The sequence below is a fragment of the Caenorhabditis elegans genome, chromosome II, assembly GCF_000002985.6.
Source record: "Caenorhabditis elegans chromosome II".
Lineage (NCBI taxonomy): Eukaryota > Metazoa > Nematoda > Chromadorea > Rhabditida > Rhabditidae > Caenorhabditis > Caenorhabditis elegans.
The window spans coordinates 9,323,382-9,348,316 of record NC_003280.10 but is presented as its reverse complement, the minus strand read 5'-3'; the positions used below and the strand labels follow the sequence as shown (position 1 = coordinate 9,348,316).

General features: G+C 36.0%; 7 protein-coding genes and 1 non-coding gene across 9 annotated transcripts; 1 reads left to right on the top strand and 7 right to left on the bottom strand.

Moving 5' to 3' along the window:
• The first annotated feature begins 1,726 nt into the window (after window positions 1-1,726).
• Window positions 1,727-6,920, top strand: F42A8.1 (uncharacterized protein). Its single transcript, NM_063590.6, has 7 exons — window positions 1,727-1,849; window positions 2,376-2,566; window positions 2,955-3,046; window positions 3,902-4,026; window positions 5,043-5,139; window positions 5,675-5,809; window positions 6,385-6,920. The coding sequence occupies exons 1-7, from the start codon at window positions 1,752-1,754 to the stop codon at window positions 6,757-6,759; spliced, it is 1,113 nt and encodes a 370-aa protein (NP_495991.1). The 5' UTR covers window positions 1,727-1,751; the 3' UTR covers window positions 6,760-6,920.
• Window positions 6,921-6,922: 2 nt separating this feature from the next.
• On the bottom strand, window positions 6,923-9,320 carry ttll-12 (Tubulin--tyrosine ligase-like protein 12; the record flags this gene model as incomplete). The annotated part of the gene is made up of 6 exons (NM_063589.7): window positions 6,923-7,326; window positions 7,373-7,570; window positions 7,618-8,189; window positions 8,239-8,886; window positions 8,932-9,040; window positions 9,088-9,320. The coding sequence occupies 6 exons, from the start codon at window positions 9,318-9,320 to the stop codon at window positions 7,098-7,100; spliced, it is 1,989 nt and encodes a 662-aa protein (NP_495990.1). The 3' UTR covers window positions 6,923-7,097.
• A 100-nt stretch (window positions 9,321-9,420) lies between these two features.
• On the bottom strand, window positions 9,421-14,303 carry scp-1. Of its 2 annotated transcripts, NM_001026880.6 has the most exons (12): window positions 14,191-14,303; window positions 13,691-13,833; window positions 13,216-13,647; window positions 13,073-13,167; window positions 12,066-13,023; window positions 11,927-12,017; window positions 10,973-11,348; window positions 10,705-10,922; window positions 10,458-10,656; window positions 9,969-10,406; window positions 9,741-9,866; window positions 9,421-9,693 (listed from the first exon to the last, which is right to left on the bottom strand). In NM_001026880.6, the coding sequence occupies exons 1-12, from the start codon at window positions 14,262-14,264 to the stop codon at window positions 9,580-9,582; spliced, it is 3,264 nt and encodes a 1,087-aa protein (NP_001022051.1). In that variant the 5' UTR covers window positions 14,265-14,303; the 3' UTR covers window positions 9,421-9,579. The 2 variants fall into 2 exon arrangements, with proteins under 2 accessions (NP_001022051.1, NP_001370189.1); NM_001383916.2 differs by lacking the exons at window positions 11,927-12,017; window positions 12,066-13,023; window positions 13,073-13,167; ... (1 more) ...; window positions 13,691-13,833; window positions 14,191-14,303 and having other exon boundaries at window positions 10,973-11,379.
• A 43-nt stretch (window positions 14,304-14,346) lies between these two features.
• eif-3.F (Eukaryotic translation initiation factor 3 subunit F) lies at window positions 14,347-16,674 on the bottom strand. The gene is made up of 4 exons (NM_063587.7): window positions 16,503-16,674; window positions 15,559-16,073; window positions 15,366-15,504; window positions 14,347-14,778 (listed from the first exon to the last, which is right to left on the bottom strand). Exons 1-4 carry the CDS (start codon window positions 16,653-16,655, stop codon window positions 14,701-14,703), a joined length of 885 nt encoding a protein of 294 aa, NP_495988.1. The 5' UTR covers window positions 16,656-16,674; the 3' UTR covers window positions 14,347-14,700.
• Window positions 16,675-16,789: 115 nt separating this feature from the next.
• Window positions 16,790-18,543, bottom strand: wbp-2 (GRAM domain-containing protein; the record flags this gene model as incomplete). Its single annotated transcript, NM_063586.3, has 3 exons — window positions 16,790-17,451; window positions 17,952-18,330; window positions 18,427-18,543. The coding sequence occupies 3 exons, from the start codon at window positions 18,541-18,543 to the stop codon at window positions 17,240-17,242; spliced, it is 708 nt and encodes a 235-aa protein (NP_495987.1). The 3' UTR covers window positions 16,790-17,239.
• On the bottom strand, window positions 17,170-17,235 carry D2013.13. Its single transcript, NR_101735.1, has one exon. It is a non-coding gene; the product is annotated as an Unclassified non-coding RNA D2013.13 (non-coding RNA).
• A 108-nt stretch (window positions 18,544-18,651) lies between the features above and the next one.
• eat-3 (Dynamin-like GTPase OPA1, mitochondrial) lies at window positions 18,652-23,443 on the bottom strand. The gene is made up of 9 exons (NM_063585.10): window positions 23,269-23,443; window positions 22,511-22,652; window positions 22,135-22,375; window positions 21,522-21,757; window positions 20,942-21,474; window positions 20,100-20,892; window positions 19,603-20,055; window positions 19,282-19,549; window positions 18,652-19,098 (listed from the first exon to the last, which is right to left on the bottom strand). The coding sequence occupies exons 1-9, from the start codon at window positions 23,427-23,429 to the stop codon at window positions 19,031-19,033; spliced, it is 2,895 nt and encodes a 964-aa protein (NP_495986.3). The 5' UTR covers window positions 23,430-23,443; the 3' UTR covers window positions 18,652-19,030.
• A 173-nt stretch (window positions 23,444-23,616) lies between these two features.
• On the bottom strand, window positions 23,617-24,357 carry egli-1 (Transmembrane protein 41 homolog; the record flags this gene model as incomplete). The annotated part of the gene is made up of 1 exon (NM_063584.3): window positions 23,617-24,357. The coding sequence occupies one exon, from the start codon at window positions 24,355-24,357 to the stop codon at window positions 23,617-23,619; it is 741 nt and encodes a 246-aa protein (NP_495985.1).
• Window positions 24,358-24,935: the final 578 nt, after the last annotated feature.

Here is a 24,935-nt window from a genome sequence, read left to right as displayed (position 1 = left end):
TTTAGGAAACTATCTTTGAATCAGTGTAACTCAATAAATCCTTGCTACTTTGTAATGAAAATTGATGCAAAGGGAAGAAAAAATATTTCTAATAGTTTTGTTTGTTGAACATTTGTTTTCTAGAACTATAGTTTTCGAGATACGTCAGTTTGAAGATACGCAATTTTGCGAGTTTTAGAAGATATTGCAAATGAATATAACCATTTTTGTACGTCAACATATTGTCTCACTTCTTTCTCTATAATTTTAACGGATTTCTCATGAACAAAAATGAAGTCGAGTAGTCAATGAGATTTCAACTCTTTCCTTTTTCCAATTTCCCCATCTCACTTCCGATCTCTCCGGAAACCTTTTCATCAGACTCTCCTGTCCATTGATAAATGACAAGTTGATTACACTGTTTTATTTATTGTAAATAAATCAACCTGATTGTTTATTTTCTAATGTTGTCCTATTTATTTTTTAAAGTGTCAGCAATCATTTCCTGCAAATAAGAAGACGTCAGTGTGTCTCAGAGAACGTTTTTTTCTGAATTGAATTTCATCTCGTCAGTGAACTACTGACACCTACACAACAAAATGTTGTCACGGTATATGTAGGTGGGCGGCAATTAGCATTTCGACCGGAGGAGAAACGGTTTCAAATATGCGTTTGGATGAAATAAGTGTCTAGGAATTTTTGGATGAATAATTGAGAACTCATATGTGAAAATCGAGGTGAGTTTTTGATGAAGAAGGCAGAGAATATATACAAATTAAAAAAACACACACATTTTCAAAGATGGATTATTTTGGAAATCCCATACTACAGCAGTAAGCCACATTCAGATTGAGATACGAGGCGCGTGTTCGGAGTGATCCTTCCACTGGAAAACGTGAAATTTCTTACAGGACTGATTGTGACGTCATATCCAAAAAGTTAGATTATCATATTTTCCAGAGCTCAAACGAGTCGAATGTGATATTGTGATAGAAAATGATATGCCGTTACTCCCAGTTGCTCAATTTTGGCAACTAATTTCTTTTTGGAATAGATGGAATCTCGGAAATTTCCGTTTTCTCAAAAGTACGTTCAATTTGAAGTGCGCTTAAATTTAATTCTTCACAGTAGAAAAGCTGTATCATACCGTAATTCAGAGGTGGCAGGCAGGTCCTAACTATAAGTTTTCATTTGCCCATCCAGTTTTATAGAGTGATGTTTTGAATAAGTGAGTAGCTCTAGTACGAATTGATAACTTTGAAAGGCATCATCCATAATTTTTGGGCTCCCTCAGCTTAGAATGTTTACCGAATTGTTTTGAACTATTTGGAAAATCTATAAATCTATTTTGCACCATCTGACAGCTTGAAAACTCATAGACCAATACACTGTATATTTTTAGCTCAATTTCCGGTAGTTTCCCCTCCTACACGCACTTTCACTGAAATGGTCATTTATGGTGTTCTTTCCTCCAGAAAACTTGTAATTTATGAGATATTTGAATAACAAAACCGGCGTAACTATGATGTATATCCCAATTCTTTTCCGCTTTTTCTTCATCTTAAAACAAACATTCAAGAGCGAAAAGGTGTTCCTAGAGCTCCGCCCACTTGAAGAACAATTGTCCATTTTCGGACGGAAAAGGGGAGAGAAAAGATGAAAAAAGTGAAAAAGAGAAAGAAGATGTGGGGGAGGAAGTGGGAGGAGCCTAGGAGCTACTATAAAAATCACCGAAAGCGGGGGAATTAGAGACAAAAGAAATTTTGATGAAAATGCAGAACAACTTGGTTCTACTTATCCTCTCGATTCTTTCAATTTTCGAGGTTTCGGCCTATTCAAATGTCGAAAAAGGAGCTGCAGCTAGAGCTAGGTTTGTTTTATTTTTTAAAGGTTCAGTGTATCCAAAATTTTCGAAAAATTAATCCTTATTAGTCTCAAACCTTACGATTTTCGTAGCAAATTTTTTTATTCTCAAAAAATTTGTTTTTGAAAGTCATATGGCTTCCATGGCTTCTAAATATGCCTTTTTTTGCCTACGTGCCTGCCTATGCCTATTTTTTATTTGGCATTAATTATAAAAATTTTTCTGGAGGCACGTATAAAACATTAAACCTCTAGTATCATGGTGGTTCAATTTCAGAGCCAAACTTCTGAGATTAGATATGAGGAATCATTTTTTCTAACGTATACATTGTATACATACTATACATAACAACAAAAAATCAAAAATTTCAAAATCCACAACCTAAATGTCTCACCGTTCCCCTTGTATTCCTTATCATCTTGTCAAGTTCATCTCATTGAACAAGACAACTAGCTACTAGTATCTATGGTTCTCAACGAAACTGAAACCAATTGATAAGAACCGGTTTTCAAAAAAAAAACTCCTTTTGCAGATGTTGGACAAGCGGGAACGGACGGCCAGCTCAATGGTGGCAGGAAGGAGACCAAGTGACACGTGGAAAATACTTTTATGAGTGTAGACGTGGACAGTTGGAGCCACTTGGATGTCTGTCAAGCACAGAGGAAAAGATTCCACTTGGACATACTTTCCAACAAGATAGATATGAGTTCATTTGCCAACTTGGTTAGTTTCGAGCATGGAAATTATACTGATCTGGGCAACTAGGCTTCTGAGAATACTATAAATTTTCAGTTGGAATTAAATTCAACTTTTTATTAGCTAGTTCAAATTCTTAATACCTACTACTCAGAATACCTAGTACTGTTTCCGTAACTTTTGGAGTCTTCGAGTTCACGACAGTGTTAAGAATAACTAACTTTCAAATTGTTAAAATATTTTAAAAGTAGGTATTCTCAAAATCGTGTCCATTCAAAAAAAAAACCATTTCTAATGTCTCTCATTCAACATCTTTTGTCGATTTGATCTTCTTTTTCCCCATATCATTGAGTACCCACATCTGATTTTGTAGAAAACGTATCAAATCTCCTTTTTTACGATTACTCTTTATCAGGAAGCGACGGTTATATCGAATTCGGCTACAGCGCATGTGTCGGCACAGATGGACGTACCTATCAAAAAGGAGAGACTTGGACCGATGCCAAGGTAAGAATGAGAGGAAAGTGAAAGATATTAAAACATGTGAAGAAAGTTGCAACATGTATCACATCCGGTGGGCGGACACACACAGTAGGGGGTTCTGCAATTTTTCTATTAACTTTTTAGTTGCCACTAAAAAAAAACGTTGATCAAAGTTTCAACGAAAGCTATAACATAGTTTTTGAACTGACCCAATTTTACTTTCGAAACTTCACTAATTTGATTCCAAACGAAAACTTTTTGACCTACAAATTCAAAAAGTGGAAGGCATAGTTTGACAATGCCGAGAAAAATCGCTGAAAATGTGGCACAATAATTAGAGATGAACTTTGAAAGTGTGATTTATTAAATTTAAATTGAGAGCGTGTTCGATGCAAGACTCATGCTTTCGTGCTCACAAAATTAAAATATTGTTAATCTACTTAGGAAGCACAAACCAATAGTTTCCAATAAAAACAAGTAGGCTTAAGGTAGGCACACAAACAGGTACTCTGATCGCCGATGTGCTTGCCCACAGTGATACCTAAAGTAAGTATAAGCTTGTTTTCTAGAGATCCCACATCCCATAGGTGCTATAGGCATAGGACAGATAACCGGCCTGATAATGTTTCTGATCCTTTGATCATTAAATGAAAAGAAGACATAATCGAATTGGTTTAGAAACCGAAAATTGTGTAGAGAAATTTTGAAATTTTGGTAGCTAATTTTCAATTTAATTTTAAACAGTTTGAGCAAGATCTAGTAAATTGATATTTAATAAAATAGAACAGACCCATTTGTCTTCAATCATAGTAGTATTCCAAGTTCAACTTTGACCACAACCCCCTCTACCCCATTCAACCACAAAAATACCTCTTCCAGAACACTTACTACTACCGTTGCCGTGACGATGGTCGTGTTGTCAAAACGACAATTGAAGGATGCATTGCCCATGATAAGCAACGACGTGTCCCACTTGGTCAGACAGACGATTTCAACGGATACACGTGAGTTCGCTGCCCCTAAATTTCGCTCAATGGCTTATCTCCGCTTATCCGTTGTTTTTACCGACATGGCGCCGCCAAGAAAAGTGTAAATGATAGGGTGACATATGATTTGAAGGCCACCCGAAATTTGAACACACGGGAGACAATATGAAGTGACACCGGTCAGACGGTTTAGCAGAAAAACGAAAAGGCAAAGAGTGGTGAAAGACTAAAGAATGAGTTTAAATAGATAGTGATAGAGATTGACTGATAGGGTTTTGAAAGATTGAAAGTGATAGATTGGATCTAAGGATCAAAATTGAACTGAAACCCAGATTACCTAATTGAATTTAAACTAATAGGAAAACTAGGGGACATTAAAACTGATGTGACAGCATTGTCAATTCAAGAATTTCCAACACTAGGTGAATCTGGCAGGTAGGCAAGAGTTACACGTGCCTGCCTTCGTTTCTGACGAATGCTTATTTCCTATTTGAGCGTAAAGTTAAGGAATTGACGGTTTCACACTATTTAAAACACTGAAGCTTGAAATCTAATCTTTGAATGCAAGAGATTGGCGGTTTCGCAGTAGGTACGAGGTAGGCGTAGGTTTTTCTGAAATAAGACATGTGGACTAGTGCTATCGAACGTATCATAATCTAAATTACAGTACTCTCGGGTACATTTTCGGTGATGAAAGATCAAAAATGATAATTCAAATCCTGTTTTTATGTCCTTTCAATGTTTTCATAGCACTTGGAAATTAATTGATATCCTGCAACCTTCAAATCCACCGTAATCCTATTTTCTCCCAAGTTGTATTTTAACAACTTTTTTAGTTTTTTTTTTCATTGATAAGGGCGACGGATATGGCGAGATTATGTGATAAAGTGACAAAAAAAACGGGTCACTACGAAAATGCACTCTTTTATATCTTATCGGTTGGTGTCTACGAGATACTTGAACTTTTGCGGTAGCAACTTTTTTTTTTAAGTTGAGACTTTGAATTCTGAAGAGTATGGAAAAAATATTTTCAGTTATAAATGCCAACAAAAAACTACTGGAGTCGTTCAAATGTGCAGTGTTGGATGTATTCATGAGGGAACTCGATACACTGTTGGACAACAATACAGAGTGAGTTTTACCAATGAGTTTGGGTGGACAAGCCTTCATGACTCGCCTACCACCTATTTATATTTTTTCATAGGCCGGCGTAGGTCTTCTGAAATGTAGGTAGATATTTTTGTGCCTACTGGGATCGGGATCTACCAAGCCCAATGCATCTGTCAAAATAATTATTTCCTAGTAATTTGAAACGAAAAAAAACGAAGGCGCCGAAACTTCTAGAACTTTTCTCTTTTTTTTGAATTTCATTTCATCCATTATCAATCATTTCTCCCGGAAGTCTTCCAAACCCAATTTGAACCTTCTAAACATGTTCAAATCAACATTAAATCAACTTGTCCAAGGGCGTGCCCCTGCAAAATCCTGCGATTTTTGAACATCAAACTTTTCACGAAAAAAAAGTTCTGAAGATGAAAATGATAACAACAAATCCTAATAGGAAGTACATACCTTAAAAATAAGTTTTGAAAAAAAACAGAAAAAAAACAGATTGATGAAATAGATAACATCATCTTCTTATTAACTTGTATATTCTCGTTTTCAGGACGGAGACTACCTCTTCTATTGCAAGTTGCAAGGTGGAAAGTGTACGAAGCAGTGCATCGGATGTGTTGCTGGTGGACAAGACTTGTATGATGGACAACGGTACAAAAGAGATGGAACCACTTATCAGTGCGAGGTATGTTTCCGGTCAATGACTGTACCAGTGGGGACAGGAATCAGTTATTGGATGCTTTTTTTCTGGACAATAGGTTTAGACTGTTAGGGTACAAAACACATACAACAGTGAACGTTCAATGTGAAAAAGAGAAAGAGGAGAACGAGGTAATTGGGAAACATGCAAAAGAAGGTGATGAGAATGAGAAAAAATAGAACGGGAGATCAATGGAACAGTTCTGAAATTGAAGTTTTCAAATATGAAAATGATACATTAAGGAACTAAGAATTAGGTGTCCCGAAATGAATCCAGACGTTAGGAAAATCTCTACTTTGGCAGCTCATATCTCGGTTAATTTCAAATATTTCAAAAAAGTAAATAACATCAAAACTGTAGAAAAAGGACTAATCTGCATATTGTCAGTTGACAATTTTTGATAAATTTGGTAATTTACCAAAACTGTGACTGAAAATTTTGAAAAATCTGAAATGTTTTGTCATTTTGAACTATAATAAGTTTATTTAAACTAAATCCCTACTGACTCTTGGAAATTAAATATAATATGTACATCCAAATATTCAACTTATAATTTCCAGATCCGTCCAGGAAAACGAAGCCACCGTGCCGTCGGATGCTCGATTGTTGAAAATGGTCGTGACATTAACAAGGTGATCGGATGTAGATGGTATGAGCAGAACCCAGACTGGAAGATCGAGAAGACCTGCGAAACTGACGGAGATAACAAGACAAAGGTCACCACAGTTGGATGCATCTATAAATACAAGGGATTCGATCGAATTTTCCTTGAGCCAGGAAAGTACACAATTTGGAATCTTCCAAAACAAAAGGATTCATCAGTTGGACTTGCTTGCCGAAAGACTGCTGACGGTGCCGAGTTGGTGATCTTCGATGTGGCACAGTTGGAAAGGAATACGTCTGGACTTAAGTACGATTTGCCACGTGGCAAATAATCACGTTGTTTTGACTAGGTGACCACAGCGAGCTTTCTCTTGTTATTGTACCCCCGAGAATACGTGTAATTTTGTTGAAATGTCGTGAGAAATAACCTAATAATTGTGCTTCTTCTATTTCTTTTCTGAAGTTTGATAATAAATAAAGAATAACTATATTCATAAAGGAATGCAAATTTTATATAAAGAAAAGAGGATCATAAAATTTCCACTGGAATACGAGAAAACACCGATGAAAACGTGAACACGGTGAAGTTTCAGTGCCGAAAATAGAATAAGTTAACAAAAAATAATATAACAATCGTAATATGGAAGAAAAAACAAAAAAGAACACGAAATTAGATTGGTGTGACTTTGGTTGGATCGATTTCATCCAGGAAAAGCGTCTCAAAAACAGTGTCAGCAAAATCTGGATAATACTGGCATGCTCGAGTGGTGTCCGGCATGAAATTAATCTCGAGGAGAGTGGATTTGATGACGTCATTGTCTCCGTGTTGAAGCATAATATCAACACCGTACATTGCACGGGATTGGACATTTGGAGCAACTCCTCGTGGAGCTTCTTCTCTGAAAATGCAAACATTAAGATATTTCTAAACAAAACGAAACTTACTTTGCAGCTGCTTCGATTGCCTTGCGAATGGTTAAATTGATATCTTTCTGTACTTCACTCCATTGAATCCTCGGATAAGCTTTTTCAATAGTTTCAATAAAGTTTTCGCATTTCATTTGAAGAATTTTCTCTTTGTCCAAATAATTGAATACAGTGAAATGAGTCTCCACATCCTCGAAGTTAGATAAACTGAATTCGCTGAAAAATGTAAACATTAACTTTGAATTCTAACGGTGATAACTAACTTAATAGCGAATCGAATCCAGAATCTATTGTAGACGTATGCAGTAACTGGTGCAATTCCATTAAGGAAAACGATGTATCGAAGATCGAATTTCACCTTATTCCCGTTATCAGGCCTTGGGAACAACAATGGGCGAGGAATGTACTCGCAGACAATCTTGGGCCCAGTCTCAATCATTCGAATAATTTGATTCAAATCTTCAGTCACTGTCATATCCATTCCACGTGCCAAATTCCACGGCTTCACGATCCATACATTATGCTGTCCGTTGAGCTCACGATTTTGAAATCTCGCCACGAATTCCGGTAGTTGAGTGTTCAAATTGTATGTCAACTGATACCAATCGTTCTTTGCAGGATCTCTCATTGCACAAGCAGCCAGAAGATCCTTGACAGTGATGCAAGATTCGAATGGGAATTGATTGATCATTCCACATGGATTTTCCTCCGAAAGTTGCTTGTAATCATGGAAATGTTTGATCATCCAAATAACGTCAGCCTTTTTTATATCATCCACATATTCAACTTTGTGGTTTTTAAGATGCTCGGTCAGTTGTGTATCGTCAGCGTAGACCTGGAATGAATTAAATTAAGAACTTTGAATGTGCTCCAACAATTATTACCTTAATTTTTCTCTTCTTCAAAATTGGCAATGAAGTGAAAATAGCCGATTGGCAAGTCTGTTGCTCAGTTGGACCAGCCAAAAAGTCAGGATTCCTTCCAGAAGTGAAGTATTCAAGCGTCGGTGCATCCGGAATCATAGTCTCTTTCGAGAAATCCTGCGCAGCCCACGGTTGTTCGATGTATTTTCTCCATTCTGGATGTTGAGCTGTGATAACATTGGAAGCCCAATCCATCATGATCTCTTCATCAGTGTTTACTGGTTTCGTGAGAAACATGATACTATATGCACAATTTTGTGGAAGGAACATCAATGGAACGATTCGAACATTTGGCTCGGTAGAGTGCCGAACACGAGTTCCAAAGTCATCCATCACGTACCAAACACTTTTCTTCTCAATTTCTCCATTATCCAACTGATAGCTTACGGAATAGGTCTGAGAATATTTCCACAGAGCTTTCAATACTTTCTCGGTCAGCTCATTTTTGGGATCATCGACCGAATAAGAGGAGAGACGAGCATCGACTGACTCATGACGTGGCAGGTTACCAGTTTCAGAGCTAATCTTCTTTGCGTGCTCAGCTTCTTCTTTTTCAACGGAAGTCTCGATTTTCTCGACAGTTTCATCTACTTCCTCGGTGGAGTCGGTCTAAAAAATTTATATAGAAGTGATTGAAATACAAAAGAAGCTTACATCAATACCGAAAAGGCCGGCGAGTCTTTCAACGAGTCCTTCTGTCGATTCAACACACTTCCGAGCAGATTCTGATGAGAATGACATGAAATGATCGATAAGGAAAATACTGAAAATTAAATATTGAACATATACCATTTTTGTAATGAAACCTACTTATCCTCATCATTATTATGCAAATCCTCGAGAGCTCTGACGAAAAGCGTCTTCTCATCATCTTCATTCATCTCACAAATAATTTGAAAGTGATCCCCAGCATCAAACGTCTGATCCGACAGTTTTTTATAAAGACTATGCCAAAGTTCAGGTGGAACATCCGATGCATTTAGTTGACCAGAATGTTGGTCGAGAAAAGTGCTGAATGGGTAGGCAGAACGGTCTTCGGACATCTGAGATTTGCAAATAATTGGAATCTGAAAAATATTTAAAAAAAGAAATATTTGAGAGTTCAAAAACTCGAAACTTAAGAATCCAGACAACCACTTTCACGAAAAAAAACTTTGATTTATACAAATTGAAAACAAATTCAGTTAAACTGTAAATGAGGTCAGTAAGTGTTCGTATATAATATCACATGAATATTCCTGAAATAGGTGAAAAAGGCACATAAAAGGCAAGATTTCAAAAACTAAGTAATATCTAATAGATTCACTTGAATCGAACAAGTGGTACGGTAACTGAATACATTGAATTGTCAACTCCACACAAAACGCTGTGACTCGTGTTTTTTCGCATAGAACTGATCTTTCCGTTCAGCTTGACCTGCAAAAGATTTAAAGTAAATAGAATTCTTGGAAGGCTGTTCTCACTTTTCCAATAATCGCTCGATGCTTCAAATCCCAAAATGTTACAGAATCTGATGAAGTTGTCGCAGCGACTTGATCATCAAATGACACTACTCCACTGCTTCCGACAGTATATAAAGTGTCTTCGCTCTGAAATATACTATTTGTATCTAAAATCTTGAAAAATAGATGTTCCATTAATTTCTCGAATATCTACACTAAACATTTAATAAGAGAATTCCAAAATCTTACCGTTCCATCGCCCAAAGCATCTGAAACTCTACATGCCAATTGCCCATTTTCAACATTCCACATATACAATTGAGATGATCCATAGAATCCCAGAAGATAATCTGAAGACGTGGCAAGTTGAAAAGCCCACGTGTAATTATTATCATTTGTTCGAATAAGTTCTCCTGTATTAAGATTCCACCAACAAATTACACCTTCTTCACACGACGAATACATTATTGAAGTTGCCTCATCAACTGCTAGATTGACAACTGGAGAGTTGTGAGCCAGAAAAACATTTGAAATGTCGATTTGCTCCGGATTCTCAGCCCAATTCCACATTTTAATACTTCTGTCGAATGAAGACGTAATCAGTTGGGATTTCCAAATCGCAATTCGACAAACTGGTTTCTGATGCGCACGGACTGACTTGAGAAGCTCGATCTTCCGAACACGGATCTGGAATTTAATTAGTAATAGTTTTAAAACGCAAGAAAAATAAAAACTCACAGTGCCATCTGTCCTGTCGTAGTCAATTCTTAGAAACTCGATTGATCCATCCAAACGAACAACTGCCACGTCATCTTCCCTACAAACTACATGCGATGCTCCAATTGTTGATTTAGTGTATAATCCAATGAGCTTATTTCGAGATATGCTTGCAATTTCGATGCTTCCATCGCAGCATCCAAGAATGACGATATCATTTCTGGAAATTATCGAAAGAAAACATTAACTTGTATTAGAAAAAAAGTGCCTTTTAGCAATTGCCCATATTTTTGGAGCACTTGGAATCTCTTTTCCCTTCTCCGGTACTGCTCGGAGCCGATTGATTCTGAGAGTTCTCTGACCAGTTTGTGTATTCCAAACATATACAACGCCTTCTTGACAACACGAAACAAATGTTGATGTGTCTTCTGGATCTATTGCAACTGATTCTATTGGGAATCGATGTCCCTGGTAGACTATTGGAAGCTAAAAAATTAAAATAAGTTTCTCAATTTATTTTTTGTAAAAATACAAACCGTATCCACAAAGTTTTTAACAGTTTCACTGGAGTCTGTCGTGGTTTCACTCATTTGTTGTTCTTGAATCTGTTTCACACCTCGAAGTTTCCATCGATCGATCAAAAAGACATAGGCAAAAAACGAGATTACTGTAGTTATGAGAAGCAACCAGAATGCTGCCAGATACATTTTCAACTGCATTTCGAGCCAATCAATCCTGGATCGAAGAATTGGAGCATCTTCCTCTTCATTTGGTACATTCACATGCGTCTTCTCCACATTTTGCAATAAAATATCAGTTGGATGTACGATTGCATTGATAACGATTGGAGGAAGGAAAGTGACATAACGAGAGTTTAAAGAAATGTTGTATTCATGAGCAACTGGAGGCCACCTGGAAAATAGAAATATTAGTAAAGTAATTTAGAAGTACGCAATACTTCTATTAGGTTAATATAGTACTGGACAAGCTTCTCGAATGTTCTAAACCATAAGAAGTTGTGCGGTATGCGAGGAGACGCAGAGAAACTTCCAGAAAGTTCAAGAATGCGCTTTGCAATTGGAAAGAAATATATTACTCAAACGCCGCGAAATTTTGAAATTTTTGCGGCCGCAATACGGTATAAGGTCTTGACACGAAAAATGTTTTTTGAATGTCGAAAGGTGTGCGCCTTTAAAGTGTACTGCAATTTCAAACTTCTGTTTCTGCAGAATTTTCTCCGATTTTGCATAGTTTTACTAACGAAAAACGAATTGTAAAAATGTATTTAGTTTTCATAGTTATATCTAAAAAACAAATTTATCGAGAAACTCTGAAAGTCGATAAAAATTCCGCAGTAGCAAAATTTTGAAACTACAGTAATCTTTAAAGGAGTGCACTTTTTTTTTGTTCAAAAAATTGTCGTTTCGAGACCGCGTAACACTGCGAGTTATAAGTTAAAACACTGCGAATTATAAGTTAATTGTGATTACCATTTATAAGTCCTTCTCTGCCAATTTCCGTATTGCAAATTCGCAGTTGACAGAATTCGATGAGATCTTGTAAGACTTTCAATCGATTGATCTAAATTTTATTTAATTGTTTTTTTTTCATTTAAAAAATACAACTTACTCGTCAAATTACTCTCCATTCCCAATTGTCTTGAACCAACAAAGAAAACCAAGAAGACAGTCCAAATCGCAAAAACTACCAAAATAGTTCGTTGAACAATTCGAGTTCTTGTTATAAAATACATTATTTTCATTCGAACACTATCCTCAGGCCTTGGCTCTTGAACATCTCCATCATCTTTTGAATCAAATTCAGATGAAATCAGTAGTCGACGTTGTTCATCATTCTTCATCACATCTTCTATACCAGAATCCGAAACTCGCCGTTTTTGCATTTTCTTCATTACGAACAATTTGGGCCAGATTTTTCGCATCGGACAGCTGACAGGTGCATAGTTTTTGAGACGTGGAATCTCTTCATAGAGTAGAATTTCTGCGAATTTCCGTTTTTCCTCGAGCCCAAGGCGTTGTAGATCAAACGTCAGACATGGTGCATAGAAGAAGAGCTGCATGTAAAAATCGACAGTCACACAAATGACACTAAACTGGCAGAATTCTTGAATATCAGATATTCTCGTTAAAAATCCGATAAGCAACGCGAGAAGCTCTAGAATATAATATTTAGTTAATTTATATCCTTCTTGTGATAATCCATGTGCAATTCTTGATGAAACATCCAATGATGGAGATGTATAAACAACGCTTCGAGTTATACACAAAGTGTTCTCTAATCCCATAATCAATGCAATATATGGGTATACTTCGGAACCCCAAGTGGTCGTACTCAAATCTAAATGAGCACATATTCCAGTTGTCATAAGAAGTGTCGATGCAACAGTAAATGAAGAGGCAAAAGCAAGTCCCCATCGAGATGCAACCATTTGAATTTTACGAGAAGAATAGTAGACGTAGATCATGCAAACGAAATAAGTCGATATCAGTGGAATATAATCTGAAAAAGTCTTGAGTGGATGGAAGTACACCTGAACAAATGTTCGTTGATCGTTAGGCGGAGTGTCCTGAAATTAATTGTTTTTTTTAAATGAAAACGTAAAATCCAAAACTCACAACTAATTCAAATTCTTTTTGCAGTTTCTCTCTTATTCCTTGAATAACCTTCTTGCTATATCTTGCAAAAAACATGGTCACAGCGAATTCGATTTCTGAAAAAATACAAAATTAGTAAATGTTTCCTAACTTTCAAATCCTACTTCTTTTTCGATTCGTCTGATATTTCTGCTTAATGCCTGTCGCTGCAATAGGTGCTCCCAACAACAAATCTCTCATGCAAAACGTGGATTTACAATGCTCATTAAAAACCGTAGTGATTGTGTCATCGTCTTCTCGAAATTTTTGCAGATTATTGTACCAAATACTGGCGGGCGAGAGTACAACACAGAGTGATTTTGAACGAAATGGCCATGAGGAGTCTTGTCTCTGATTTGCTAGCCGAAGGCATAGTTCTTCGACAGCGGGCTCTGCGAGCAGAATTTGACGAATTCGAAAAGCCGTCGCAATTGCCGCACGAACAGCATGCTCCGGTCCCATTTCTGTTGCATTCCATGGAGATATTGTAGTGGAGACAATGAATTGCTGGATGTATGATGCCGGATTTTCATTTATCCAGAAGGGGGCGATTTTGTCTAAATATTAGCTGATTTTCTGGGTTTTAATTGAATATTCTACCATTAACATGTAAATGTTCACTCCAAAATACATCAATCGGAGTGCTGACTGGTAGACGGAGACGTGTGATTGTTGGATATGAGAGGACAATCATTGTGAGAAGGGACATTGAGAGGCAGGCTTTTGGATGGGCGGCACATAATCTGAAAAATTTTATTTTCGGAAACTTGGTTTTTTTGCTAGAGAAATTATTAAGAACTATACTTCTACTTTATTCAAAAATTTTCAGATAGACTATTAAGAAATACTGATGAATTGGACACAAAAAGCATGCGAATGTCGAAAAAAATTATACTACACTCGGACAAGTAATGCAAAAATTTTAATGCAAAAGTATATATTTAATGCAAAATGAATGAGGAAAAATAGCCAAAAACTGTGAAACTATGATTTTGTAAAATGCACACTTGTCCGAGTGTAGTACAAAATCTCTCGTACATGGACACTCGTTTTTTTTCGGATTTATGTTAAAATCCATGATAATTTTTCGAAATATTTACCGTCCATAATCGTGATATGCGTTTCCAATTCTCTCCTTAGCCTCCTTCCATCGAATTTTCACTCGATCGTTCATTTTTTATCGATTTTTTCAAAATTATTTTCTCATGTAGATCTGAACGCTCTAGTGATAATTTCAAAATCAGATTATTCCGAGCCCAGATATAGAAATTCATGCAAAAAACAATTCAGTCATCCCATCAGACGCCTTTAACAACGAGGTTTATCCGATAGAAAGTGATCATCATCAGAAACCTTCAAACATTGATTTTTCTTTAAAACCAAATCAATAAGAAGGCTAAATTATGAGAAAAAGAAAACAACAAATACTAATTTCAGACAATCCATTAAAAAAAAAAGGCAGATAGATAGAAAACATGGGGAGAAATATTTTAAGAATTGGAAGAAGGATGATATAAATGGATGGAAAGAAAAACAACAAACGCCAACCAAAAAAAAATATATTAGAAAAAATCGGGACAAAAACGAGTTTATAGTGTGGAGAACAAAAATTAGGCCGACACAAGACGTTCGTGAACTTGAAGTTGAGTTTGAGTCAATTTGGCAAGGTACGAAACCATCACGTAGTCCTGAAAAAGAAGAAAACAAATATTTGAAGAGGTTTAGCTTTTTTTTGTTTTTAGATTCTCGTCAACTGCTTTTTCTCGCGGGCATATTGTTTACATGAGTATACACCCATTTTTCATGGTTTTTGGTCATTGAGAAGATAGGTTTCACAAGTTTTTTATTTACAAGTTTCTATTTATGTGTTTGTGCAATGCTCTAATTGAGATAATAATAAAGACAATTTAATTGTATGCATAAATTTCAAAAAATTGGAAACGCTAATTTCAAATTCGGGAGGGTAGCGGATATCATATCCCGACATCTACCGGGTTTCGCGCGGCACAGAAAATGTATAGGCATTCCCTAAATTTGCAGATTTTTCGTGTTTTTAGCTAAAGATTTAATTTCCTCAATTTTTGAGAAAAAAAAACTAACAATTCTGTACTAAACTGAAAAACGTATAAACTTTACTAATTTCCAACAAAAAAACTTTTTGAGGTTATTAAAAAAAACTATTTTGATCAAGATATTCGAAATTTTCAAAATCACGTACGAATATTACACAACTTTTCATTTCTCGCTTTTTAAATATTTTTGGCTGAAAACTTACACGAAGAGTATTCTTGACAAGAGTATCGAGCTTCTCTGGCTGCATATTGTTTGACGAGGCAGTGACAATATCCATGAGTTGACGACCGATTTGAGCATCTCCTGGCTTCTCACCGTTCTTGTTAACATCTTCCACGTAACTGAAAATCACGGTTTATTCTCCAATTAAGATAATTTTAAATGTTAAAACTCACTGCAACATTCTCTCCAACCACTCAATCATCTGAGCTGTGCTCGTCTCCAATTGCTCCAATCCACTTTCAAGAGTTGCCTCTCTTCTTCTGGAATCCAAAGCTTTTTCGATAAGTTGCATAGCAACCAGTTCTCCCGGGAATGCAGCTAATTCGACACGAAGTGGGTTGAAAATAGCACAGTGTGGTCCAGCAGCTCCAGGAATTCCGGCTTTTGAGCGAAGATAGGCACGAACTGGCATACGCTTTGACATATCTCCAGAGAAAGTCGTGTCAATTGTCAAAACGACAATTGGTGGAGATTCACGACGAGCCGATGCTTCAGTGATGACACGTACATAGTAGTCGTGATAGATGAGACACGAAGAAGTAATGTCAGATGTTGTAAGGAACCATCCAACTGGTTGCTCATTTGGAGAAGTTTTCTTTAATGCAGAGATCATTTGTTGATTGAATTGATCATCGATTTCCAAATCGTCGTTGCTCTCATTGAAAGGGATCGCGAAACAATTTGTGACCTGGAAAATAAAAATTGGAGAAAATATCATGAATTCCAAAAAAAATATTATTAGCGAAAATCATCCATTTTGCAAACTTTTCAGGGTTACAGCGGCCAGAACTTGCTTCTAGTTCCACAAAAATGCAATAAATTGTAATAATTGAATATTATTAAGTTCCGACCTTTGTGACACGGGAAAGCTTGCAAAATTGAAGATTTTAGCTGAAAGTATACTTTTTTCAAAATTTTGGCATATTTTTGTGTGAGCACTTGAGCATTCGGTCATTTTGAGTTTTTATTCGTTGTTTTAGATACTTTTTCGGTCGATGGTATTTACATAAAATTAAAAAAATTAGATTAAATACAGTTCCAGACACCAATAAGCTTGCAAAATTTCAGTTTTTTCAAAAAATTAGGCTCTTTTTTCTGTAATTATAAATATTTTTACCTGAATCGATCCTTTCTCATAGTATCCCATAAGTGTTCCCATGCACTTTTCCTGTCCTGTATTTTTCGCAGAACTCTTGGTACGTCTCATATGAGTGTCGACAACATTCATGTAGACTCCCGGGTGGACATTGACAGTTAAATTCGAAGCCATATTGACTTTTTTCTGAACCCTGTAATTGAAAAAAAAACTAAATTAAAGAAATAATCTGAATCAAAATAGTAAATTCAGCTGAAAACTGAAAAATGGTTTTGAAAAAATCAATAAAAAATATAAAGTTCTTAATAAATATTTTAAATTATTTATTTATTTACAATTAAAAGAAAAATTGTGTTTTTCAACGAAAAAAAAGAGAAAATAAAATAAATGTTCTGTGAATCAGAGAAAGAGATATAATTCCACTTATACATATATACTTTATCCTGGGAACGAGAGGGGGCATCAAGAGAGAGAGGGCATAGACTTAGTCTACCGAAAGTTTATAGTTTTATCACAACTTTTACTTATATTCACATGAGATTTTTAGAGAGACGTGCAAAAATTAAAAAAAAAAACAAAAAATAAATGGTGGAATTTTAGATAGTTTTTGTGTGCAACTAGACTTCTGAGCTTATTTGGAATCATTTTTCGATGCGGAAAAAAATTATGGGTAAATTGGCTTTGTTTTCTACGTGTTTCCCCATAATTTTGAACTAAACACTTTCTCTAATGTCATTTTTTGTTGTTAAATTTACAAGTTAATTTCTTCGCCTCAATCCATCGGCTGTTTCTCCTGAACCATAAGCTGGTGGTGCTTCAAATTGTCCAGCAACATGAAGTTCTTCAGTTGGATGTGGGCCGCGTTCTGGTCCGATTCCTGGATATGGTGGTGGTGCTGAGCTCATGAAAACTCGTGATGGGTTCGGCTGATCTGGGAACGAATCGGTGGTTGGATTGAAACCATTTGGTCCTGAAAATGTGAAATCTATTATTAATCGGATTAACCGGGGAATAATTTTAAAATAAAAAAAAAGTTAAATGCGGTTTAATATTATTTTTCTAACGAATTTGATAAGAAAACCATTAAATCCAAAGAAAGATGGTAAAATCAATTCAAAAATCAACAAAATTGTGAAACAAAAATGCAACGAGGTGGAAGAAAGTTGCATTAGAGCACGTTTTCATTTTTGCAAAACTGTCTGACCAGAACTGAAGATTTTTGGTATTTTTAGCAAAAAATCTCTCTTAAACAAAAAGTGATCGAAAAAAAAAAGAAAAAACTCGTTTTTTTAAAAATTAATCTTTAAAAAATTTTAAAAAATGTTTCAAACTTGGATTCCTTTTTTTTTCGTTTTTCAAAAAAGTGAAAAATGTTCAAATTCATACAAATCTCTAATGATTACGCTTAACATTTTTTAGGTAATTTTAATTTCGAATTCAGGATTATTTTTAATGTTCAAAAAATCTTACCTTGATCCGGCGACGGCTGATAATAAGCTGGCGGTGCAGAGTAGAAATCTCCAATTGGTGGAGAATATGCAGGTGGAGCATTCTCTGGTCTCATTCGAACAGCTCTTTCGACTGCTTGCAATAGAGATTGCCCGAATTCAATACATCCCCCTCTGTTGAATGTCATTCTCCATTTAACCTCTCCGCGCATTTGTCCTCCTTGAACAGCCGAGGCGATTCCACATAGGTAGTTGGCTCCGAAAATCGGCTGGTTTAAGTTAACATCTTGCATACTGTTGAATGGAATTTCAAATGATTTCAGCCAATCTCCAGGGTCTGGCATGAAAATGATTCTGTGTGATGTGAGGTAGATGGTTCCCGTTCGACGTCCTTCCAAATTCTATAAATTCGAAAATATGATTATAATTTTCAGCATTTGTGCTAATGAAGATTTTTGGTGTTTAAAAGATATGAAAAAAATACTGCAATAAATTACCTCATTTTCACTGGTTCCTAGTGTCATTACTACTCCTTGTGCAAAAATCACGATGGTTTCTCCATTATACAGTAGGACACCAAGTCCGTCCGGCGTGTTCGCCGTGTTGATGGACATCTAAATATAAATTAAACAAGTGGTAGCAGGATAAAAAAAGGTACCCAGAAGCGGATTTTCTATCGAAAAACCGAAGCATAATACGAAAAAAAAACAAATGAAAATGTTAGTTTAGGGAAAAATCTTCGTTTAAATTTTAAAAAATTATAAAATTGGGGAAAAAGCACAATAATTAGAGACCTAGATCATATTTACAACAAAAAAACCGGTTCAAAGTTGAGATAACCTATCAAAAATTGAGGGCAGGCAAAAGACTAGCTATACATTTTCGTGTCAATGAAAGGATGGAAAAATAAAATAAAATGGCAAAAAAGCACCAAAAAGCCGTGATGAAAACTTACAAAAACAAGTGACAAAATTACATGTTTTAGAGAACCTATTTTCGAGTCTATGTGATAATAGAACTAGAAACAAACAAACAAACAAACAATTGCACACACCTAGAATCTAAGAAAATCGTTTTAGCTGATCAAACATCGAGGAGATTTCAGATTTTTTCACGTTGTAATTGAGCCATGAACTCTTCGAGTTTCTCTTGGATTCGGCGAACTTGTTCTGAAATGGAGAATGTATAATTTTGTTTTGAATGAAACTTCGCAACATTTTGAAATTGAAAATGGAATCTCAATTATAAAAATTTACATTACATTTGGAATTTAAAGAATTTTAAAAGTATAACTTTGCATGAGAAATCCAGGTTTTCATTAATAAAAATTTGAAGATCAGAAAAAAACATACGAATTTCTTCTGCAAGATCGACACGTCTTCCCGTCAAATATTTCTTTTTAATATCTGGCTCTTGTGACCAATCATCCAACACCTCCTTAATCTCTTTTTCCAGCCTTCTGTGTTCAGTATTTGTGATTTGTTGCCGCAGTGCGTTACACGTCAAGTTGACCATCTTTTGGATTCTGTAGAAAAGTACGATGGTTTGGCAATCGATATCTTGTCCTTCAATCATTCCTTGACGATACATCTGATACATCGATAGACAGTCCTTGCTGCTCTGCAGAAAATATTTTATAAAAATTTAATTTCAAATGTTTCAGTCACACTTACATTAATTATCCTCTCCAAAAAGTGCTTCTTAAATACTAATTTCCATTGTTTTCTAATCGATTCAGTGGGAACTTCAAGTACGCCTTTCGTCTCAATATTTCTTCTGATTACAGTAATATCATCATCAGTCAACGCCTGTTTGTGCTCTGGATCTGCTCCTAAAATTGAGTAAAGCTCGTCCTGAATGACACATGAATAATGATTATCAGCAGTTGGGGTCTTCCACATTAGCCATTTCGATGCCCAACCCGGTCCTCTGTCGTCAGTAAGCTGCTTCTTCACTGCTGCAAGACGTTCTGATGCAGCCTTGTGAAGGAAATTGCATGCAGCATCCCATGATCGTTTATCCTGAACAGCACGATCCTCCATTGCATTCAATTGAATTACTCGGAGATAATCCATCGCTTTGTCATCCCATCCGTGCGTCAGCATAGCTTCTTCGATTACTGCTTCCTGGAATTAAATTATTTAAATTTTAATCATTCAAAAAAAACTACCTTTAAAGCATCAAACACTGGATCATGATCTTTTTTCGTTCTGGCATCTTGATTAATTTGTCTAAAGAAAACTTCTTTCAAAGTATCCCATCCGGTTTCGATGCTCTTTTGAGCCAGTTGCTTATCAGCAAAGTGTTTCAACTTGATATCAACTGTTGTGTTGAAAGATCCGGAACTTGAAGAAGCATACGCAGGCATCAATATCTGATCAAAAACATGTGAAGATATTCCTGACCATAGTTTGTCTTGAAGTAGTTTCTCCCATTCTTCAACTCCGATTAACGATAAATTCACAATTTCATCCAGAATTTCTCCTCTTGCTTTGTCATATAACTCGTCACGATTTAGTTGTCGTATTCTCAAAAAGTGATTCTTCCATTCAGCTTCTAAATTAAATTTGGCTGCTCTAAACGCATCAGTTTGACTTTCAATAGAATCCCGAACCATTCTCCAAAAACAATCTGAAACTGCCAATGACATGTTTCGAGTTGTCATCTGCGATGGTTTCAGAACACCATCCCGTAGTAACTGGCTTGTTGAGAAGAAATTCTCCTCATACTTTCTAATTTCATCGATCGAATCCGAACTGTTTCCTCTTCCAGTCACAACTCCGAAATAGCCAAGAGCCTTCATTGGAAATAGCTTTCCTTCAAGGATTTTCTTGATTCTATCAGGATTGGCCAAGTTCTTCTCAGCCATATCGACTTTTGTAAGAACTAGAATCGTGCGTTTTCCTGATGGATCAATGCTACTGACCAGGTCAGTTACGTTGCTTCTTTCCGCGTCAACCGATCTAAAATTTGAAAACTTCAATGATTTTCAGAAAAAAGATGAATACTCACCCATCCTGAATGCATAAAATGATTGCATTTGGGTTTTCCATGTGTGCTTTACTCATTCGAATGATGTCATCTTTAGTTTCCCTTGCCATATCAGCAGTCACAGTTGAGATAACTCCTGGAAGATCTACCAGAACCATTCTTGGGAGATTCGGACCTTTCACAGTTAATGAAATAACTTCATTCGACACCGTTTTCCCATCTCTTACTGAATTCCTCATTCTCACTTCAGTTTCATTACGTAATTGCTGGAGATCCGTCTCTTTGGTAAGATCGAATTCGCGTGAGGAATCACGGAATTGTGCAACATGGTATGGACCTTCGGAGAGTGTTACCTTCACTGGAGCTCTTGTCATCATTTCTCCAGATCCTCTGGGAAAGATTCTGGCTTGTGCCACCATTTCTAAAACTGACGTTTTTCCTGCACTTTGATCACCAACTACTACAACACGCGGCAAATTGTCCGAGGTGTTGTATGACGAATCGTATTCGTTGAGCAAGTCCAAAACTTCGCTGTACATGTCGATTAAGGATCTCTGAAATAAATATTATATAACTTTGAAACAGCCTAGAAATTATATACCTTAAGCCGTTTCAACCTAATTGCTGCCTTATCATCCGATAACAATAATCTCTGTTTCAGAACTTTGTTCTCTTTTTCGAGGCGTTCCAGTTCTCGTTGATATTGACTCTGAGTCTTGAGCATTTCCTCTTGAAGCTTCTGTATCCGCTCTTCGGCAGAAACATTGTCTTTTTTCTCCTCGGGTTCATCTTTTTTGGAAGAGAATGCGGACATCAATGAGGCGAGAATGACGGGCTCTGAAAAAATAGAAATTTGATTTTTATAAAACCTGTAACTCACAGATTAAGCTAAAGCACTAGGCTTTAAAGATTATCGTTTAAATATAAATGAGAAACTAAAATCTAGGAATGGACAAGCAAGGAAATTTCCATCCAATAACCGACGTATAAAGTGAAAAGTCTGGATTATATTTCCAAAGATCATGAAAATCCGCTTAAAGAGTGTGTCGTCTTTATTTTCACTTTTAGAAACGCATTCTGACGAGTATCAGGTTTATTTTGAGTAAGAAATCGTCAATTTACATCATAAAATGATTATTTTCGGATGATATCGTATATCAATGACGAAATTGTGAGGAAAACCGTTTTTATTTTTGGAGAAACAATGTATTTACCTTTTACTGGAACATTTCCTTCTCCTCCTCCGCCGCCTCCTGAATTTCCATTTTGATCCTCTTTCTGTTGTTTAAATTGCTCAAACTTGGCCATCCATTCTGCCCATTTATTTTGTCCATCTGCACCAAATCCATCTTTAATCCCTTTCATTTTTTGCGAAAACTCGTTCCAAGACCCATTTGAATCGAACCATTCCGGGAGGGATAAATCGGGCAAATTTGATTTCCATTCTTCATACCACTACAAAATATTTGATTATTCATGTAAAATTATCTTTTTTGGCGAATGTTTTTTGATCTACTGCTCACAAAAATCATATCAGTCGAGTAAACCTTTTAATTTAAGATTTTTGAACATTTTAGATAAGAGACTGACCGTTCTAGCCGCGACACTTCCACCAATAACCCCAGTTGCGATAAAATATCGAAGTTTGAGCAGATGTCGAGCTGCACTGGCAGCGATACCAATAAACGCCCTTTCGCTTTGTAAATTGATCACTGTTTGCCGTTTTTGGAGTCTGAAAATGTCAGTGATAAGCCGTATAAACAAGGTGAAGAGTGCTTAGACAAGGATTGAGTAAAAGTATATTCCAATGGGATTGAGAATAATAAAATTCCGAGTGAGCACATGGTCTTTGATGTCTATTTCTCTAATTCTCCAAAAAATTTCCCATTTTTTTATTTCTGTTCCAGAGGTTCAAAGTTCGGAATTTTGTTTTCTTCTTCGGTTTTTTCCCGTCAAAAATGAAATTTGAACATCAACGAATAGAAATATTCTTGGAAGATCTTGGAAGATTATATAACCTCATCTTCAGGATAGGTAATATTTAGGAAACAATATTGCCAAAAATGTGAAATATCCGAAAATTTTTCGTTAAAAAATCTTAAACAATTTTTCAAAAGTTCAAAATGAGTGGTAAAAGACAAAATGTCGTTTTTTTGTTCGCTTCAAAATGTGGTGTTTTCATATTGATAAACGTCATCAACCAAAGATGCAAAAAAAAGAGAAGAGACAGCAGTATTACAAAACACATTCCCCCTTTGCGCTATCTTCGTGGTTTTTGGTGTCTTATTACTCATCAAAGAGCGGACAGAGAGAGAGAGAGGAATAGAGAGAAAAGGAGAGAGACTCACAATCCTCCTTTTTTGCTGAAAAGTGCATTTGTGCCGAATTGCCTGTTCTGATGTTGATTTCCATTTGAATATGCGGCTAAAGTTGCAGAAGTGGAGGCGGATATCCGGGAAAACTTGTGCAAATTGTTCGATATGAATCGGCGTCTTGTGGCGATCCGCATCATTGTTTCATCACCTAAAAATTGTTTATTAGTGAAGAAAATATGATTATTATGACAAAAAAGGAGGCGAAAAATAAATAAAAATAGTATAGAAATGAGTTATCGGCTATATTCTCTAAATATCACAAGTTTTGCACAGAAAGCAATGGAAAAAAAATGAGATCGAAAGAGGAAATAAGAGAGAAAATTAATCCGATTTGAGCTTCTTCTTGAGCAAAATAGGAGCCAGCGACAAAATCGCCGAACCCGTAAGTAAAACGATAGAACTCCAACTCCATGCTACACTGGTATGGCTCAATTGTTCCAGTGTTGAGCCAGCTTGAATATACAGGAAACTTGGTGGAGCAACGCCTAGAAATGTTCCCCAGAAGAATGGAGCCAGTGGAACATCTAGAACAGGACTGGCAATGTTGATTAGCCAATTTGGAACAATTGGAGTTACTCGAAGGAAAATCATATAGTTCAGAAAGTCATCACGATGCTTGCTCAGATCATCCTGCCATTTTGCGATTCTTTCGGGAAACTTTTGCAAAACAAATGATCGTCCAAAAAGTTTAGAAATGGTGTAGCAGATGGCGGCTCCAGTTGCAGAGCAGGAGCACACCAACACAATTGCCACATAGAATGGAAACAGGTATCCTGATAGAATTGTTAGAAAAATAGATCCAGGGATAGCGAAGGACTGTAGAAATACGTAGACGACAATTACACCGCACAGAACTACTGAATAGTTGTTCTCCTTGTACTTCGAGAGAACTCTGCCCAGCTGCTTAGCGTCTTCCAGATTCCTGGGATATTTCAAATGAACCTTCTCATCTGCCGAGACTTCAGGAAAATTGCTGTATACAGCAAAAATTGAGACCGCAAAAGTGGCGAAAATGAGTAGAACAAGCCACGGATGTGAAGTTTGGGATGATTTTGTTTCCATAATATCTGAATGTTAAATTCTTTTGTGCACGGACATTACGGGTGAATTAGTGTAAAGACAACATTAAAACATAGAGATGGGAAATAAAAAGATAACATGATTAAAAACTATTTACGAAATACATCAAAACTCGATTTATCCTGTAACATACGTAAGAAGTATGTCAAATTTTAAGAAGATAATCGTAGATTTAGGATTTTTACTACAACAAAGCCTCTTAACCGAAAATTGTTCACAAAGTGTGTTTAATAAAAATCAAACAAATAATTCGAGTTTTTCCTGGATTCAATAGCGTTAGTGCTTCACATTTAATTTAATCAAACAAACTTATGCAAAACTATTTCGCAATATTACTATTCAGATTTCTTTAACTGTGAGAGTTAATCTATATATATATATATATATATATATATATAATATGTTCTTATATATGTTAACTTTTCCGAAATTCTAATTGTGTAATTGAAAAGTTTTGGAAAACAGGTGTTTTCGAGAAATTTTGCAGAAAGAAATGTTGCATCTTTACTTGAACTAGATTTTCTACTCTATTCTTAATTTATTTATATCAGTATATGTTT

Bases quoted from the DNA above. Each gene is read 5' to 3' on its own strand.
- eat-3 (NM_063585.10), bottom strand. From the start codon at position 23,429: ATGCGGATCGCCACAAGACGCCGATTCATATCGAACAATTTGCACAAG. The intron at 21,475-21,521 runs GTATATAATTTC...TATTTATTTCAG, and splicing joins TTAGGTTGAAACGGCTTAAG to AGATCCTTAATCGACATGTA. The intron at 20,056-20,099 runs GTAGTTTTTTTT...ATTTAATTCCAG, and splicing joins CAGTGTTTGATGCTTTAAAG to GAAGCAGTAATCGAAGAAGC.
- eif-3.F (NM_063587.7), bottom strand. From the start codon at position 16,655: ATGGCTTCGAATTTAACTGTCAATGTCCACCCGGGAGTCTACATGAAT. The intron at 16,074-16,502 runs GTAAAAATATTT...TTTATTTTCCAG, and splicing joins ATGAGAAAGGATCGATTCAG to GTCACAAATTGTTTCGCGAT. The intron at 14,779-15,365 runs GTAAGTTTTCAG...CTTCTTTTTCAG, and splicing joins TTGTCAAGAATACTCTTCGT to GACTACGTGATGGTTTCGTA.
- scp-1 (NM_001026880.6), bottom strand. From the start codon at position 14,264: ATGAACGATCGAGTGAAAATTCGATGGAAGGAGGCTAAGGAGAGAATT. The intron at 13,024-13,072 runs GTGAGTTTTGGA...AATTAATTTCAG, and splicing joins AAAAAGAATTTGAATTAGTT to GACACTCCGCCTAACGATCA. The intron at 11,349-11,926 runs GTAATCACAATT...TCTATTTTCCAG, and splicing joins CAGAGAAGGACTTATAAATG to GTGGCCTCCAGTTGCTCATG.
- F42A8.1 (NM_063590.6), top strand. From the start codon at position 1,752: ATGCAGAACAACTTGGTTCTACTTATCCTCTCGATTCTTTCAATTTTC. The intron at 1,850-2,375 runs GTTTGTTTTATT...CTCCTTTTGCAG, and splicing joins GGAGCTGCAGCTAGAGCTAG to ATGTTGGACAAGCGGGAACG. The intron at 2,567-2,954 runs GTTAGTTTCGAG...ACTCTTTATCAG, and splicing joins TGAGTTCATTTGCCAACTTG to GAAGCGACGGTTATATCGAA.